General features: G+C 50.2%; 2 protein-coding genes across 2 annotated transcripts in view; one reads left to right on the plus strand and one right to left on the minus strand.

Annotated features, from left to right (window-relative positions):
* Positions 1-2,492, plus strand: trmt5 (tRNA methyltransferase 5). Its single transcript, XM_076161630.1, has 5 exons — positions 1-95; positions 576-1,150; positions 1,439-1,563; positions 1,640-2,279; positions 2,359-2,492. The coding sequence occupies exons 1-5, from the start codon at positions 88-90 to the stop codon at positions 2,427-2,429; spliced, it is 1,419 nt and encodes a 472-aa protein (XP_076017745.1). The 5' UTR covers positions 1-87; the 3' UTR covers positions 2,430-2,492.
* mnat1 (MNAT1 component of CDK activating kinase) overlaps positions 2,476-19,248 on the minus strand; it is a 27,164-nt gene continuing 10,391 nt past the window's right edge. Inside the window, exons 7-8 of the mRNA XM_076161632.1 lie at positions 14,376-14,497; positions 2,476-2,857 (exon numbers count right to left, since the gene is read on the minus strand). Of these exons, the coding sequence (XP_076017747.1) occupies positions 2,737-2,857; positions 14,376-14,497 (243 nt within the window). The 3' untranslated portion in view covers positions 2,476-2,736. The remainder of the gene's footprint in view (positions 2,858-14,375; positions 14,498-19,248) is intronic.

Genomic DNA, 19,248 nt, shown 5'->3' on the forward strand with positions numbered 1-19,248 from the left:
CCAATCAAACATCGGCTCTCTACTCAATGGACCAATCAGCTCTCGGTCCACTACGGATGACGTTTCAAGCATGTCTGCGCCGTGAGGATGTTGAGGTGAGTTTCCCAATGTGAATCGTATCGGTAATATACGTTTAGTTATCTATATTTTAGGCACGCGGGGCTTCGATCTAGATAATCTTATCGAAGGGTTCACTAAAACGGGCTTCCGCTTTTTAAGTTAAGAGGAAACTTAAGGGAAAATGGTAATATGGGATGATTCGTATTTCTCAAACCGGCCAGGCATCACATAGAACCCAAATGTTGTTTTAATCTACATAATGAACATTTATCACATCACGAACGGCTGATTTAACACGCTAATGTAGATTAAAGCTATCTAGAGAGGCCAAAGACTGTGATAAAACATGAATCATGCCTGTAAAGGGACAGAAAACACACATGAGCTAGTTTGTCCACGTGAGACCAGATAGCCAGATCTAGATTAAAAACAGCTGTGGTTAGAACAATAGGAGACTAGGGGCTGTTTTAAGACACTCATTTACATTTTATTTTCTGTGTGTTTTGTTGTTTCAGGGCCCTCAGTAGATTCTTCAGCTCTACCCTAACCCAAAACAAACTCAAACTCGTCCCTGTGTGCTGCAACTTCTCATTTGAAGCATTGCACCCAGCATCTCCCATCATGGGGTCTGAGCTGTACCAGTTCCCTCCAGAGGTCCGGGGTATGACCTCACTGGACAGAGAGGTGTTCGCTCAGATGGTTACAGTCCCGGCCCTACGGGTGCCCAAAGGGGTTCTAAACAAAGTGGTGAAAAGCCTGAAGAAGTCGACCATCCATCACACAGGCGTACCCAGGGTGGTAGCAGATAAGGAGGAGAGTGAGGACTTCCGTCTGCTCCTGCTGGACCCTTACAGAGTGTCCTCGCCGGGCTCCTTCAGTGAAGCCGAGGCCGAGGCACTCAGGTCGTTCGGCGTCGCTCAGGAGCTCCAGGACTTCGAGCTGCGCATGACCTACGACAACCTGAAAACAGAGGAAGTGCTGGAGGCCGTGCTTCCTCTGGGCCAAGACGTCACCTCTGGGTTCAGCAGGGTGGGGCACATCGCACACATGAACCTGAGGGACCACCAGCTCCCCTACAAAAACCTCATAGGTGAGGCTCTCTCTCTCACACACACACACACACACACACACACGCACACGCACACGCACTCAGCACTCAGCGATTGGGTTCAGGACAAATTAACCTTTTTATTTCAATGTCTATAACAATACAAGTGTGAAAGAGTTAATGAGATCACCCAAATGAGAACCAATGTTTTGTTTATAATCTACTCAAACATGAACAAAGATTTGAAACTGAATGTAAATTTCTGTGGTTGTTAGGTAGATTCCTGAGTCAGGAGGTGAATTTAATGGTGTTGTTGATCCGTTGTTGTAGGTCAGGTCATCATGGATAAAAACCCTGGAGTGACCTGTGTGGTCAATAAGATAAACATCATCGACTCCACCTACAGAAACTTCAAGATGGAGGTGCTGGCAGGAGAGGAGAACATGGTGACCAAAGTAGGTTTATTCACAGACGAGCTCTGATGTTTCTGCTTAAACCCGAAATGCTCACGGACCATAATCTGTGTTGCAGGTGAAAGAAAATGGAGTAGCGTACGAGTTTGACTTTTCGCGCGTCTACTGGAACTCTCGGCTGAGCACGGAGCACCAGCGCGTGGTGCAGCTCCTCAAACGCGGCGACACCGTCCTGGACGTGTTTGCAGGCGTCGGACCCTTCGCCGTCCCCGCCGCCCGCTCGGGCATCAACGTGTTGGCCAACGATCTCAACCCGGAGTCGTACCGATGGTTACAGCACAACTGCAAACTCAACAAGGTGACCAGCAAAGTCCGGAGCTTTAACCTGGATGGCAGAGCCTTCATCCGGGGCCCAGTGAAGGAGGAGCTGCCCGCCTTGCTGAAGGAACAAGCCGGCGTTCACGTGATCATGAACCTCCCTGCTTTGGCTCTGGAGTTCCTGGATGCGTTCAGAGGCCTGCTGGACCCGGAGCTCTCCTGCAGCCAGAACCTGCCCGTGGTTCACTGCTACGGCTTCTCCAAGGATGAAAACCCAGAGAGGGACATGGTGGAACGAGCTTCCAGCAGCCTGGGATTCTCCCTGGAGGACAGATGCTCCGTGCATTTCGTGCGCAACGTATCACCCAACAAAGACATGATGTGTGTGAGCTTCACACTCCCCAAAGAGGTTCTCTACAGCAGTGATAAAGAGACCACAGGTGAGCACAGATCTATGAAAAATGTCCATATGCCATCAAAAAGGAAAACACACTCATCCAGTTTGTTGTTTATCCACAGAGCTCGTGAACGCAACCATCCAAGAACCGCCGGCAAAGAAGCAGAAGTGTGAGGAGACGTCGGACCTCTGACAAGCCGAGATCTGCTGCTGCTTTTATGTTCCATATGATGATCCAGTTTTTCGTTGAATCCATTATTTCCTTTTCTTTTATGCCAGAATGCATCACAGCTGAGATCACATCAGATTGTTTTTTTTTTAATTAAATCTGTGCAATAATGGAAACACTCAAATGATTTCTGTGATTTATTAAAAATATTGACACAAAACATAAAAATTCTATAATCCTAATGAAAATAAGTCTGACCACACCCACCGTGGCAGCTTCTGACCTTTGACCTCAGAGTTCACATTTCCCTTGTGTGTTGTGCGGTTTGTGCTCAGTCTTTGAGAGGGAAGAGACCACTGAACGCATCCTGGATGGCTCGATAACACGCCAGAGCCGAGGTGTATCCTCCAGCTGTGTCCTGGGGCATGGCGGCCCGCACGTGGTTCAGATACCTGAGAACACACACACACACACACACAGGTTATGTCAGGAACTGTGTTACAGCAGTGAAGCATTTAGTAAATAAAGTGATTGACGGCGGCCGTGGCGTGCAGGGTGGCGTGGCGAGCTGACGGCGGGCGGTGAGCCCGTTCCAAAACTAGTTCCTGCGAGTGAAACTTGAGATTAAGTTTATCCTGGGTTAAATCCACACTTGAGGTATTTTCTACTGACTCTCCTGGACCCTTTGCCCCCTTGATGAGATCAACAACGACAGAGCTCCCCCGCACACCGACACTGGAACACCTTGTGCCTAAAAGCCACTCCAACACGGCCCTATTAAAGTATTATAGGTGTCTTTTATTTTCTAAGCACTTACAGATGTCGGCTGCCAAAGCCTCTTTTCAGCTTCTTAAGCAAAGCCAAAAGTCACTGTTTATTTTCACTTTTATCCACAGACAGAACAAACAGAGGAGCTGTCAGGTCTCCACATCTTCTCCTCACAGTGATGGATGCCTCTCTACTTATGATTTGTATGTGTGTTGGAGGGAGGAGGAGGAGGGGGGAGGGGGGGTTGACCTGTGGCCCCACCCTCTCTAATTCTTCCTCTTCTGCTTCTCACACTAACACTAACACACACATAGGCGCGCGCACACACACACACACTCTTCTGCTGTCAAGAGCGGTCACACGGGGGAGAGAGAGCCTGCACATGTGCCGCCGTGCTGCTGCTTTGTTGTAGCATCTGACTACAAAGCTAAAAAAGCAAAGTCCTCGAGCAACCCAGACAACACGTTCGTCAACACTCCCCCCCCCCGCCCCTCCTCTTCCTCCCCCTCCATCCATCCTTCCATCCCTGCAGAATTCACAGTGCGGGGCAGAGAGGTCTAAAGCCCTCACACGAGTCTGGCTTTGTGGCCCCTGTTCCTGTGAGCCAGGGGGGAACTTCAAAGTGAGACAGGAATCAAGAGCACAGACGGCCCTCTGTGATTTCTGTGCCCATTCAAGCTGCTTTACAGAGTAACCCAACACCTGTGGGGAGGCTGGCCGAGACCGAGGGTGAGGCGTGTGTGTGAATGTGAACGGGGCGAGACGGACCGAGAGAGAGAGAGAGAGAGAGAGAGAGAGAGAGAGAGAGAGAGAGAGAGAGAAAAGAGGTGTTGGTGAAACTGCACACTGAATGGATTATATTTTGCCTTTTGTGTTTTACGATTCCAGGAGGCGTGATGAGAAGAGAAAAAAAAAAGAAAAAAGAAATAGAACTCTGGCTGAAAATAAAAGCCCCGGAACGCAAAATTAAACACTGACAAACGCCGGGCGAGGCATCATCATCAAGTCGTAAAAACAGACAAGTGAAAGTGAGAAGAGTAACAAGAGATGCCAATCAGGTTTTGCACACAAAGACCACTCATCACCCACTAGAGAAACAACACACAAGTTCAAAACAGGAGGCCTAGTGATTAATAATAACTTCATTAGGCCCAAGCTGCTGTAGCCTGTCCTTCAGAGCACTTGAGGGAGGTCTTCTCATATGGCTTCCTGCATCAGATGAGTGCTATCTATTGATTATATTGTACTGGGCCCTTTTTAATGGTGAAAAAAGTGGGCTATTTACAGCCTGGCTAAGTCTGCTCTTCCTGCTAATCTAATCCCCAAGCTACTCATGTGGTCATTCCTTCCAAGAAAGCTGAGAGCTCTGTGTAACTTTATACCTGCCTGCCCCTTAGGAGAGAGCAGAGCGGAGCGAGGGAGCCAGAGAGAACGCTGGGGCAAAGGAGGGGGGCGGGGAGGAGGAGGGAGGAGGGAGGAGGGGAGGGGGCGACTGGGTGGGAAGCAGAGAGGACATGAGGTGAAATCACCTTTGGTTTAACATCGACGTCGCAAACGCTCTTTCCTTAAACTAACCTGGCCTGGCCTCCGCTCACCCCCGACACTGCAGGTTGGTTCAGTTCTGCTCCATTAACTCTGCTCGACGCGCATCTTCCCATAAGGGCTACACACAAGCTAACACACACACACACAGCCTCCTCCAGATGGTAATAAAGCTGGGAGATGAGTTTGACACTTCACATGACTGTACTCGACCCAGGCTTAGATATCAAGAGTGGACCGGCGACAACCGAGACGTGCCGAGGCCTGAAACGCATTAAATATACAGAGGATAGAGGAGGAGAAAAAAGTCCCTGGCTCTATTTTCACACTGCAATGAATCAACAGAAAGGAGACGCAGATTCACACATGAACCGCAACACACACTCACACACACTCACACTCACACACACACACACAGGCCATTGAAACAGACGCTTAACGCCACTTCGCCCTGCTCTGAGCCAGCTGTGACGCTACTGTTTCAGCGTACACTAAACACTCTCCACTCTCTACTCCCCATCGCCTCCTCCTCCTCTCCTCCCCCCCGCCTCACCCTCACCAACACCCACTCCCCCCTTTTCTCTGCGAGGGACCCGGCCTTGCCTTTTGTTCACAGGGCCCTGAAACCCAAGCCGTTTCGGCCGGTAACATCTTTCACTCTCCGGGCCCCACTGGAGCATTAGCTGCAACTCGATACGGGTCTTTTCAAAGCCTTGTATTATTGGGTAAATATGGGTCACTTTGGACTGGGCCATTATGTCGCTTGGGGGGGAGGAGAGAGAGAAAGAGAGAGGGAAGAGAGCAGTGCAGGTGATAGAGACTGAATGATTGTACAGCTTTGTCACCTCTGGGAAAACCACAGGGGGGTTTCCATTAGTAATCAACCAATCTATAAATAATGTCATTGATTACTGCCATATTTCTTGGTGGACTCTGAGTACTGTTGGTGTTTTCAAGGGAATAATAGAGCGATCATATGACTTTATACCTCCTCCAGATAGCAGAGGCCAACAACATTTTTCCACTGGGGTCTGGAGCTCCACTACCTGGTCAGTGTCTCCTGTTAATGCTAATAACCATCAGAGATCTTTTTCTTTCCCCCACAACGGCACCCAGACCCCCCCGGCTCCCCCGTCGCCTGGAAAATACAACGCGGCCCCATCTCTAATGCAAAGTGAAAAGATAAGTGGTGAAATGTTCCAGCGGGTTCCGCGTGAGTTCCAGCTGAGAATGTGCGGCTCCGCTTTGTGTTTGGAATCGTCGATACGCCCGCGAGACGGAGGGTGTTTGGGTTCTTCGGAGAAAACGTCTGCGAGGCTGTGGGACTCCGGGGGTGGAAGTCTCGGGGAGCCGGAGCAGATATCAGATGGAGGTTCAGGCCCCGTTCGCGTCGGGCCCCCTCGTCTAGACTCCATGTGTTGGGCTGGAATTGGATTAAGAGGAGCTGCGGAGGCTCCATGGAAAAGAAAAGAGGGGCTGTGATGTTACAAAGGCTATTTGAGTAAGAAGACACTTAATCAACATGCAAACCACACGGCAGACACACAAGACAAAGGAGCAATCTGAATCAGTCTCCAAGAACGCTCGTCGTGAAATTATGTGGTTTGGCCGCTTCCATACATCATGACTTTGCATTCCTGTGCGTCGTTCAGGAGGATCGAGAAAGTCAAGCGAAAGTGTGTGGAGCAGTGTGTGTGAGAAAGGGATTTTCCTCGACTCCATTAGAGCTGACCTGAGGCCACGCCCCCCGTCGTGGCACCTGTCCACTTCCACGCCGCGCTGGCTCCTCCGGGGTCAGCTGTTGTTGTTCCAGCACAAAGAATCACGTTGTCGTCAGCGTGATTCATGACCTGAACACGCTACTCCCACTTTCAGCACAAAACTTTATATCTACTTAGTTGAATCAATGGTGGAAGTGAAAAATTACATTTTCAAAGACGGATCGATGAACTCAACCCTACCTGAGACGGCTCCAAGGAACCCAGGCCTCATTCACTGCGTTTACTAAAGGGAAGGAGCTTAGACTAGTGTGTGTGAGTGTGTGTGAGTGCACGAGAAGGGCAGCTGACAAACACAAAGCAGGCTATATCCGCACAGCGCCTGGCCGACATAAGCCTGCTGGACGGCAGTCCGAATGTCCGGAAGTCTTCCTTTAGCACTGGGCTCCGGCAGCGGTTGAGGATTCCTGGCCTGGGAATGATGGGGGAAGGAGGGGGTGCAGAGCCACACACCTGCCAGATGATTTGTCATTATAGAGGGGTCACTACTCAGCTGTCACCCCCTAATCACCCATCCTTCCCCCTTAAGTCACCCCCTCCCTCCCCCCCAAACTCCACTCTGGTTCTCCAAAAACACCCCCTGCATTCCTGAGGCGGCTCCAGTTTCACTCGCAGTGCTGCTACCCCATCTGCCCCTCCTTCCTACACTCTGCCCCGGGAGAAAATGTACCCAACGCCAGAGACACAGCACACTGAGCGCATTGTGTGGCTGCGCAATGTATGCTTATGCCCCCGTGTGTGTGTCTACACAATTCACGAGTGTGGGTACATGTTTGTCTAACGCCCGAGCTGTTTGTGCCGCGACCGACAGCAAACCCACAGAGCAGGATCTGCAGAATGTGTAAATTGGTCCAGGCTGCAGTCCAGAGCCGAAACCCCCTGCAGTCAAGACAAACTCAGAGGACTCTCACAGGTATACTATATCTGTCAACAGTGGTCTCTCATCACCGGGGGTCAGAGGTCACACTCTTTTCCACTGAAAGCAGCTTCCTCGGGGACGTGCGAGTGTGAGAGACAGATCGGCGGCCATTAGCTGACGCAACTGTCCGGCGGATTATCTGAAGTTGTGCTATCTGCTGCGCGTGAGCGGCGCGGCGCGGTTACATCATATCCTCTCCGGCCCCTTTATCCATTATCATCATGTGCCTTATCATTACCGCAGACAGGCCCAGTCTCCATGTTTGCATCCAAAGAGAGGCAGAGAAGTGGAGAAAGGGGAGGGTATTGATAACACTTAGTTAAAGGGGAACACGTTTAGAGTGTTAACAGAAGCATTGGGTAACACTTGACATTAACACATATAGAAATGCACACTGGTGTGGAGTGCAAGCTGTCCTCAAGAAGGCGGCGTGTTGGTATCACAGATAAAGGCTAAGAGCAGCGTTTGTTGGCGTCTATGAAAGATGACATTGTGGGCTTTGATAAAGGCCCACTGTGCTGCTGCAAACCCTCAACTGCAACCTCACTCCCGCTCTGAGTATCACCTGTCACTGGGACTCACCCAGCCGGGGATCGCCTGCACCGCCTCTGTCTAGCCTGATGGGGGCAGTAGAGGCTGGCTGACTGACTGGGCCGTTGGTTTACACCTAACCGCAGCAGTGGGCTCGGGGAGTCATCACACCCCGCCGGCCACATGATACACACTGCATCTTTCTTTCATCCCCTGAGCCGCTACTTGATAACTCTGGCCCCTGGAGAGCAGTGGAGGGAGGAGGGAGGGGGGGGGGGGGGGGGGGGGGGGGGGGGGCAAACTGGACTGCAATGGGAAGATAATGACATGACATCAGTGTCATCGTTAACCAAATGGAGCCGTAAACAATGGGAGGACATATGCTGTCCAGCGAATGGCTGCTGGCATAAGGCACACCCATTGCGCGCACACACACACAACCACACACACACATACACACACAAACAGCGAGGGAGCGGCGACTGTTGGATGTAACATTCTGGGAATAGGGAACCGATACAGAATGGAAGAATAGTCTTCCCAGGGGGGATTGGCCTCCACAGGTATCAGTTACTGAAGCAGCTCTCGCCCTGGAGAGAGGCGACGAGGATTTCAATTAGGGAGAAAGACGGGAAAAGAGCAAAGAAAGGGGAGTGAAGGGTGTGGAGCAAAACAAAAAAACAAGGAAAGGTAGGGCGGGGAAGGGCCACAAATCATACATCATGACGGAATGGTACTTCCAACCACGAGGCGTCCCATGAGAAGTCCGTGTAGCCGAGCCCCACATGAAGGCAGCTTGTTGTCTGTGTGTGGCTCTTAAGGGAAGAAAATGAGCCTGGTAATCCACCTGTGCATCACAGAGAACCTCTGGCCCCGGCCGGGGCAGCACAGAGGCACGGACTGGCATTGTGTCAAACAGAGACAAGAGTGCGCGCACAAATACAAAGCATAGTTATGAGCACCACCAGGCTGGAAATCAAAGTACGCAACCCTAGACAGTGTGCGGCAGCTTCACAAACCCCTGCACAGGTCAGTGTGTGTTACCGTATAAATAGGCGGGAGACGTCACCTCCCTCTGCCGGGCAGTGACCCTGTTGCCTGCAGGCTGTGACACAAATAAACCTGGAGTGGGGAGAAGTTGTTTTCCCCGGAGTTCCCTCCCCGCTGGTGTCTCCGGCGCTGGCAGTGGCCTGGTCTGGCCTGGTCTGGGTTCATCCTGGGAGGAGAGGGCTGGACTGTCTGGCACTCAGCCCGCAGAAGGAAACAATAACGCTAAAAGCCGACCTCTTAAGATGACCAGAATACATACAGGACAGCACCGTGGCTCCCTCTCTAGCCTTCTGTCCTGCTCTCCGTTTCCTCACCAGGTCAGAAAAGACTCGACCACAAGTAAAAAGCCTCCTGACAGTCAGGACTACGGTCAACTACAGAGTGTGCTTATTATGACTCATACTTCAAGAGAAGATCAATATTTGCACAAATCTATGGGAGGGGAAACAATAGTGATCTGGCCTCCACGAGCTCTGTCTGTTAATGGTCTGTTTACTGAGACAGACAGGATAATGGCCTGGGTGGGGGGTGGTGCAGCACTCCACCGCACGCCGCCCCTCTCTGTTCCTGCTCTAGTTAGTTATGAGATTGAGCACCTTTGGGAATCTGGACTTGGTCATGTGCAGAGCGCGACGCCTGGGCAAGACAGGTTTGCAAGTCAAATAGGTGGACACAAGCTTCCACTCATTCACGGTGCCTTCAGTCTCTTTTGGCTATGCAAATGTTAAATCTGTGAGGGCCAAGGCCTCAGTCAAAGCTTTCCTGTCTGAGCCACGGAGGCACTTCAATGGTCAGAGACAGGCTAGGCTCGGTGCGGTAACACAAGACACGGACACGCGCAAAGAGTGAGAAGAAGGGTGGAAGAATGGAGCAGATCGGATATCTGAGCAACCCAAGTTCAGCTTCGGGTCTTGGTTCTGGTGGCAACCCCAAAGTATTTGAGGGGAAAGCCCTATTGTTACGCAAGAGCCAGATACAGTCATGCTCAACCAGATTCTCATAAATGGTATTATTTGGCGGTGTGAATGAATATTTTAATTGGCTGAAAGAAAGCACAACGAGCGCCTTGAGACTTCATCTAATAGCAGTAAAAGGAGATCAAAGCCCACTGCTCTTGAGGGAGTTCATCCGAGGTCATGCTGGCCGGCGCCTGCGTCTCCTTCATCCAGCTCATAACTTCAGCATCAAAGCTGTGTTTGTGTGAGAGACTCTGCTCGGGTGCATGACAACTTGAGGCCCAGTATGCGAGACGCTCTCCCTCTCTCTCTCTCCAAGGTGCCATCGCTCTGCTCCCGTCACTCTCATCACTCTGACATCCCAACGCTGCACCTCAGGTTCCTCACACTCTGTGACCCCCGGCCTCTTCCCCAGCTCCAGGACCGTCGGAATGATCCCTGATCCCTCCCTGCGGGGATCAGAGGACCTGGGATACATGGAAAAACTATTCATGGTCGTTTTCCAAAGATTTCACTGGAGCGGCTTCCTGCTGCATATTGTGGAAAAAAAGAAACCATATCATGGCTGACTTGCCCCATCATCACAGACTGAGGGGGGAGAGCGGGGAAAGGAAAGAATGATTTGTACGCAATTTAAACCTCATATACTCCAATTTAGTGACGGCAGAAATGGATTCATGAGTTCTCTATGGACCGTGTCTGGTGAGCCTGAAAACTCCCAGAGCCAAAGCCAGGGTCAGCGGCAGTGCTACTGGGGGACAGCTCGGAAAAGCCCGGTGGCCTAAAAATGGACGGATGAAGAGCCCGGATCTGGAGCCGGGCCAACATAGCAGGGAAAGGTTAGTCGAGCCGGCTGCCAGGAACCCGAGGCTCCGATAGCGCCACTGACTGTTTGGGGTGCCGCACTTCCACCTAAGCACTTAACATATAAGCAAAAACACAAACGAACAGAAACACACACCAATCACATAAACACACAGACACCCAGGGGATGAGAGGAAAGCTAAAGAACACAGGCAGGAGGAGAGCATCACTCAGAGACCCATTAACCCCTGGCTCCCAACCAGTTCAGTAGGCAGCGCTCCTGTAAGCACACAATAAACCCAGCTAGTCTGTGCGTGTGTGTGAGGGCCACTCGTTTATCACTTGTGTAAGAGTGTGTGTGTCAGTACATGCGACGTATGTAAGGTATGTACGTCCGCAGGATAGATGAAGTCGGTGACGATGAAGATCTGACGAAGAGCAGGGGGATGAAACGCTAATCCTCCGCGTTGGTGACTGACAGACGCGGCAAACTGTACGTCACTAATTAACCCTTTAGCCAGTCACCAGTGGTCTGTTTAAGTTAAGGGAAGTGCGCTGAGGATTACTTCCTGGTGCAGAGAAGTGCATCCCCCGGAGAGGAGCTCCAGACTAAACACTCCACTCATTCAGCTGCTCCCCCTCCGGCCTGCCGACAACAGACAGATGCTTGACAAGCCATCCCAACAGAAAACCTCACTTTTTCCACCAATTATAGAGAGCCATGCGGGTGGGGGAGGAGGCTAAACTTCAAAATATTATCCACACTGGCATTTGGCGAAGTGCGTTGAGCAACTTCTGTCAGGGAGAGATGGGCTAATTTTAGGGCGACCTGTGCCAACACAAACAACTGTTCTGGCGAGCTTTCATTGTCAGCACTTGAGGTTGGAGTTGAAATGTTCAATGCTCTGCAGCCAATTTCTCTTTCCCCTTATTTTTCCCCCCCATATGATTTGTTCTTGCCCAAGATCCCAGTCGGTCTTTCAACGCCTACGCACTCCAGATCTTTAAAAGTATTCTTGCAGAAAACAAACTCCGACCCAGATGTTCATCTACACACACACACACACACAAAACAGAAAGCAAACTTTCCTCTCAGGTCCGGGGCTCATGTAAATACAGGCCAATTTAAATTAGCATGCCGGCATGATTTCGTTTATGCCTTGTATGCAGATGTCCTCCGGTGCTTTAACTCGGGTCGAGCCCATCGGCAGCCATTGTAAAAAAAGCTACTGCTGCCCTCTCTCTCTCTCGCTGCTGCTGTGCGCCGAGATTCATATCGCAGCCATGTCAGCGTAAACATCATATGTTTCTCTATTTACGTCTCTGTAGCAGTATTTACTTTATTTGGGTTGTTGTTTATTCAAGGCTTTTACTGTTGAACATAAAAGCAAGAAGCCGGGGAGCCTCAGCAGGGCATCTCAGGAATGAGCTGTAGTGTTTTATTCATAGCGTAGTCATAATTTTTACAGCTCACGCACGGTTGTGGGTATGAGCCAGTCAGAGAGACGGACAGCGGCATCCTTCCATTATGTAAGGCCCGCATGATTAGGGTCCTATCCTCTGTGGCACATCACAAACACCTACGCACGTCAGGGGAGGAGCGTTTTGGCTCTGCGTGAGCGACGGTTAACGTTAAGGTGGAAGCTGAATGGACACCTTAGGAGGCCCCTGTTGCCTGAACATGCAGCTCGACTCTGCTGGTGTCGTGAGGCAGCTGTCTTTAATCAGAGCTCAGCGCAGCCCATATTTATTCAGGTACAGCTGACAGAAAGGGAGAGAGACAGTGAAAGAGGCGTGGCTCGGCTTTTTCCTGGCAGCCGTGCAAACGCTCCTGCGGTTTTTTGGGGGGCAAAGGGACAAGACGAAAAAGACACAGACACCAAGAAGGAGGGAGAGAAGAGAGGAAAAAGAAGAGCTAACTGAAATCACACACAAAAAAAAAAAAACATGGCTCCAGTCAGTCCTGAGTTGACTGGCGATCCTGTGCTACAGACCGGGCCCCACAGGCTACGGGGCCACTGGGGAGGGGTGTGTGTGTGTGTGTGTGTGTGTGTGTGTGTGTGTGTGTGAGCTCAACTCTCCTGCCTCGCTTGATGGCTGTGTCCAAGACAAATCACCAGTGGTGCTGCTGTCACCAAGGGCCCTGACCAAGACAAACAGCCATGTTTAAAATAAGTACCTGCCCCCACAGCCCTTTAACCTCCTCCACACTTGAGCACATCCATATCTGCTCACACGTTGAAGCATATTCCCTTCACAGGTCATATGACTGAGGTTCTAGCCCAACGGTCCACACTGGTGACTCCCGTTTCACCCTCTAAACCTCGTCTGCAGTCTCTGTCCTCTGCTCACACACTTGTGAACATTTACCACATCACACAAATTCCGTTGCAGTTGAAATGCCAGGAGTGCAATAACAGGGGAGAGAGCGTGAGTGTGGAGGACACAAAGTGTGCACCAGATTTAAGGGGCACCATCTGTGTGAACGTGTGTTGGAGCTGGATGGTCGATATGTATCTGAGCTCGCATGCACCGAAAACTAGCTGGATCGCAAACTGCCAACTGAGCAGAAGTGTCAGCAGTATTTGTTGCTTTTCCTTCACAGCACGTTGCATCTTGGGAGTTGCGGTGTGTCAGAATGGGACTGGTGTTCCTCACTGGATCCAGCCTCGTTTATCTCTGTAGCAGAGCCGGTCCGCTCCAGCGTCGGTCCTGCTAGACCCATGAACTGCTGACACCAAGCCGCCCCCCCCCCCCAAACTTCTGTCCTCCCCTGAGCTTCAGCATGCGGCAAAAATTGTAAGATGTTTCATCTGCATATTGATCAGCCCGGGCCAAAAGAAGCAGGACCTCAGCATTTCACTGTATACATAATGTAAATAAGGGCCAGTTATTCTGCTTAAACTCCCCTGTAATCCTTTAAGGGGAAAGTTCCACCTTAATTTGATGAATTTCCAGGTAATTGGCTAAATGCGATTGTTCAACAAAACTCAATACCTTTTAGAAGAAGAAGAAGAAGAAAGTACAATGAGAGCTCCAGGAACACTAAACGTGCTGAAATCATGTTCAAATAAGCACAAGCTCAGCCGAATAAATGTTTCTGTGAGGCTGAAGCCTGGAGAAAGTCAATGAGCTCGCCCCAAACTGAAATTCACCCCATTTGCGCTCTTCTCACCCAATAAAAGCTGGCCTCTCTCAGTGTGTGGGCAGGCTTTAGTGCCAGCCAGTTGGAGTGCAGACGGCTGGGCGCTGGGCTGTCTGATGGATGGCTTACATTCAGCGAGGACCGGACCAATGGCGTCGTGGATTGATTGGCCCGAAGGGGCCGTCGGAGGGGGGGGAGCACTTCCTGTGTGTGTTAATGGATGCTCCTGCAGAGGCACTGTGGCGGCTTGTGGCAGAGCTGCTTTCACTCTCTCAGTTAATCAGAGGAGAATCAAGTGAGACACGCCGGGCTTTCCTGAGAAGACCGTCCCTGCTGGAGCTCCCCAACATTTCAACTTGACTTGTTTAGGCATCACTCAACCCCACCACTGAGATTTTGTTGCTATAGTATTACAAGACCAAGTTCAATAAGAATATGGCGGTTGCGGCAGATGTGTGTATGTGAAAGACTCTGTACCCATGTCTGTTGAGCTGCTCCAGGTCCGGCACCGGGGGTCCATTGGTCGCGATGTGAAGGGCTTTGTAGAGGTAAAGGACTTCTTCTGTCCTTGGTATGGCCTGGAGAGACACGGTTTGACCCTGAGAACACAGCAGAGACACATTATCAAACACAAACAAACACAGGACAATAATCTTCATTGTCTCAGTTTAGCATTCAGTTAACCGCTGGAAACTATGGCTATGACACAAGCAAGAGGACACAAAGCAGGAAAAACAATGTGGAAAAGGCTTAATGTCAATCAGACCTCAGCGCTTCCAACCACCACTTCTTGACGGACTGGTTTGGAAATTTTTGTCCGACTACATTTTTTAGTTTCCCAAGGCACTGGTGGTTTTGGGACGGACCCAACTAGGACTAATGTCCATGACTGAGCATGTTTTTGAAGGTCAGCGCCTCTCAGCGACTCAACAACAATGTTTCTGTTAACAATTCCATTTGGAACAAAAAGTCAAAACTCCAAATGGGAGGAATGGGGCGTGTGTGCATGACGAACAGTGTCCATACAGAGCCCTGCCATCAAACGGCCCAAACAACCGCCAAGGAATAGATGTGTAAGTGCGTACGAAGAGCTCTTAATGGTTTCAGCAAACAGGAAAGAGAGCATCCACCCAACACAAGGTCGCTCCAATACATCAGGCACTGAACATCACCGGACCGGGAATAAATTAACTCTGTGCGGAGCTGAAAATGTAAACCCAGCCACTATTAGAAAAACCCATTTAGTAGAAAATTATTGGAGGTTGGGATTTCAATTGGACTGCCAAATAAAAAAACAGACTTCAGCTCCTGGTGTCCTTGGCCACATAGTAAGAAATATGATACATCTTAAGGACATCGCTAAATTGTTCAATTTGTGCCACCACTGGGTCCGATAACCCCGTCCTCTCCAGCGTCACACACACACACACACACACGAGCCCGAGTCATAAAAACCAACCAGGAATCCAAAAAGATGACTTCTGAACAAACAGACTACTTGGGAGAACAGCGGAGAAAATTGTAAGACAAAGGAAAGATAAAAAAAAACAACTGAAGAAAGAGCAAAGGGAGAGATTACTGAAGGGGGGAGGGAGGGGGGGCGTAAACAAGCGAGCACAGAGGGGAGCTGATGAAAACCAAACTAAACAAGTAACATGTGCCCCACGGCCTCAGACTGCCCTCCCTCACACACACACGCTCTGGCACACGCAAGCACACACGGGGAAAAAAAGCGAAGGAGGCAAAAGCTGGAAGTTCCAAAAGGCAACAAGACGATGAAGGAACGCAACAAAACGCAGCCCAAAAACGTGACGTAAACATGATTAAGTGTTGTAATTTCCTGGTTTTGGCTGCTTTATCTACTCCCACATGCAGTTTAGCTATTATCCTACTTTTCCCAAAATGACTTTCAATGACCCGGCGAGGCGAGCCTGAGCTTGTTGCGTTGAGCAGTGGTTTACACGTGCAGGTGGGGATGGGAATAACAGCAGCTTATTAACAGCCAGGGAGCCAGAGTGCCCCAGTCTGAGGAAAAACAAGAGAAAGAGGGTGAGTTGTTTTGTTTGAGCCCAAACCTGAGGCGTCTGGTGGCGGCGCTGCATTACGCTCTAATGAAGCCACTGTCAGAGGAGGAGGAGCAGGCAGACCTCTCTCTCTCTCTCTCTCTCTCTCTGCTGTGATTGATTTCTCAATATGATAAATGATGTGGGTTCTGAATGCATTACCGTCAGGGGTTTTGAAGCAGAAATGGATGTTTAAAATGACGACACAGAACAAAATCGAGTCAATGAAAGCGTATTACACTGCTACACACTGCTGATACCTCCCGACTTGTTTCAGGTTTGCTGGATTATTCTTTGACGACACGCAAAACACTCAACACACTTCTCCGCAGCTTTCACTCAACCTTTAACCTGAAAATGCCCACGATCCCCTCTGCTGTCCCGTCCGTTCAACCAACACAGCGGCGCCTCACCGCAGGCTAATGAAAGCCAGACATGAGCGGGCCCAAACCCAGGCACTCTCCCTCTCTCTCTTCGCACTCTGTCAGGCCCTCCATCCATCTTCTTTCAGACTTTCAGCGCTGTGCGACTCCCCCGCAGCGCCAATCAAGAGGGGTGGACCGGGGCAGGAGACGGAGGGCAAAGAAGACAAAGAAGAAGAAGAAGAAGAAGAAGAAGAAGAAGAAGAAGAAGAAGAAATGCCCGAGACAGCGGAGCGGCGGAGGAAGAGTGGGAGTTACAGCTGGATAAAGGGCGGTAAATCAGATTTTTAGTGACAGATGGAACCGAGCCAAGTCCCGGTCCGGGGAGATCTCTGTTGCATTCCTGCTACAAGGACACCTTGAGAACTGGCAGAGGCACATCAGCGCCAACAAAGAGCATCAAATCTGACACAGAACAGGGCTGCTCATCCACGTATAGAACTGTAGAATATGTCTAGATGGAAAGAACACAGTAGTGCATAGGAAGTACATGTAAACTAATGCACATCCAATGAGACGAGACAAGCCGCTGCGTCCCCCCCTGCTCAGACTCACACTGCTGAAACTTTCAATCACAAACTCATCACGTCCTATTAAAAGCTTGTGTGAATTACTGGAGACGGTCGTTGTTTTCCACTTGCGCCATGGGGTGAAAGAAAGCAACAGAAGGAAGGAGAGAGAGAGAGGGAGAGCGGGGGAGAGAGAGAGAGAGAGGACGCCCAGCCAAGCCCCACAGAGCAGAAAGGGACTGTGGGATTCGGGGGCCACTGCAACAACACGACTGAAGGAGCCAACGCAAACATCTGCTATCATCATCACCGAGGCCTGTGTTAGTACCTGTAGCATATAATGAGCGCCCTCGCCGTGCATTACATTTTGCCTTTTCCCTCGTATTTCACCCCCTTATAACAGCCTTCTGACACTAAAATGAATCTGTGGGGACTATCGGTCTTAATAAAACCACGGGGGAGGATAACTGGAGGAAATCATTGCACCAGAGGGAGCGCCGGTTCTCTTCTTCTGCACCTTTAGAGTGCAGAGGGGGGTCGGAGTTTCCCTGAACCGGCAACGTGGGCTTCGGTTTTCTGGGGTTGGAGCAGCTGTAAATGGTGAAACAGGTCACCCCGGGGTGTGTGTCCTTTAGGTGCCAACAGGGAACAGGCTGAGCTGAAACCTGTCAAGCTTTCCAGAAGGTCGGGTTTGTGCCCTGACACAACTCTGCTGTCCATTTAATAATACAATCTAGGAAAGAAAAATAATGTTGTCCTTTCTACTGGAGTGGTGTGACAGGCTGACGGGGAACTTTTATGGTACAGTTTGTCCGGAAACAGAAAGCTTTCATATTTAAAATGACAAAAGTGGAAGAGCAGCAAAAAAAGAATCTGTGAAATTTTAACACACTGACATTCACTCATCTTCCATTTTCTAACAAATATTATGATTTAACTCATCAGCTTTATAATCCAAGCCATCCTAGTGACTGTGTCAGATTGAAAGCCAACAAAAGATGTCTGGGCCTCTGCCAAACATGAACATTACGATGACATTACTGTAAGAGGAAAACAGATGTTGAGGGCAACTGAACAGCAGCACTGATACAAGGATGAAGAGTACCACTGCTAATTATCAGCTCATTGGTCAAAAACTCTGACACACACACACACACACACACACACACACACACACACACACACACACACACACACACACACACACACACACACACACACACACACACACACACACACACACACACACACACACACACACACACACACAGTTCATCAGCAATCCAGAGGCCACCATCTCTCCCCTGATTTTGCAGCTCAGCAGGACACGTCAAGGGCGCTGGAGACTAACCTCTCCATCAGCACCAGCACACCACACGTACACACACACACACACACACACACACACACACACACACACACACACACACACACACACACACACACACACACACACACACACAGAGGATTCAGGAAGTCACAGCATATACAATACTGACAGTGGTCAACTGTGTGTGTGTGGTGACATGAATAAGCTGAGTTAGGGGACAGCCTAATGCCGTCATGTCCCCGGCCCTCCATTCCTCCCGTCCTGGCACTGACAGTGCTTCTGCATGGATAAACAGCTTTGGCCCCCCCGCTGGCCCACTGAGCAGCAAGTAGCAAGTGTAAAAGCTGCTGTGTCTCCCTTTGCCTTACATGTTTAAATATATCTGCCTGACCAGTGGCAGCTGCCCCGGTGCAAAGCCCCTAAAGCTGACAACTCCCTTTTCTGCAGGGCAGAGCGAGGTTAGCCCGGCCACGGGCAGAGGGGTTGCTGAGGCCGGCCTAAAGGGGGCCGATCCGGGGGCACAGGCAGAGGTGTGAGTGCCCACACGCCCCGGTGCCAGCCAGGCCTTTGGTCTTCCTTTACCCTCTGGGCCAAACCCCTCTGCAAGACCCTGCTGCCAGAAACCTGCATGCCACGAATCCAGTAAAAAAAGAAAAGGGCAGAGTGCAAAGGTTATGAACTCTCCCACATACAACAACCCCATGATTGCTCTGTGAGAGTGGTACATGTCAATTATGTTTGAGTATGAATACCAACACACACACAATTAAAAAAGATTTGTCTATGTCACTTCAATAAAGAGGACAGAATAATCCAGGAAAACGACTGAAGAGCAAAGAGAGTCCAAATAAGAGAGTGAATAAAGGAAATGAAAAGAATTCACAATAAAGTGAAGGGGAGGTGGGGGGGGGGGGGGGTGTCAACATACACACACAGAACAGGTTGGGCGAGTCTGACATAGCAGAGTGGAGCTGAGCTCGGCCTGCAGTGCCGAGTGCGTCAACCAAATAAAGGTCACTTTAGAGG

Source organism: Genypterus blacodes, unplaced genomic scaffold, assembly GCF_046128005.1.
Source record: "Genypterus blacodes isolate CSIRO-AG114 ecotype Tasmania unplaced genomic scaffold, CSIRO-AGI_Gbla_v1 ptg000112l_1, whole genome shotgun sequence".
Lineage (NCBI taxonomy): Eukaryota > Metazoa > Chordata > Actinopteri > Ophidiiformes > Ophidiidae > Genypterus > Genypterus blacodes.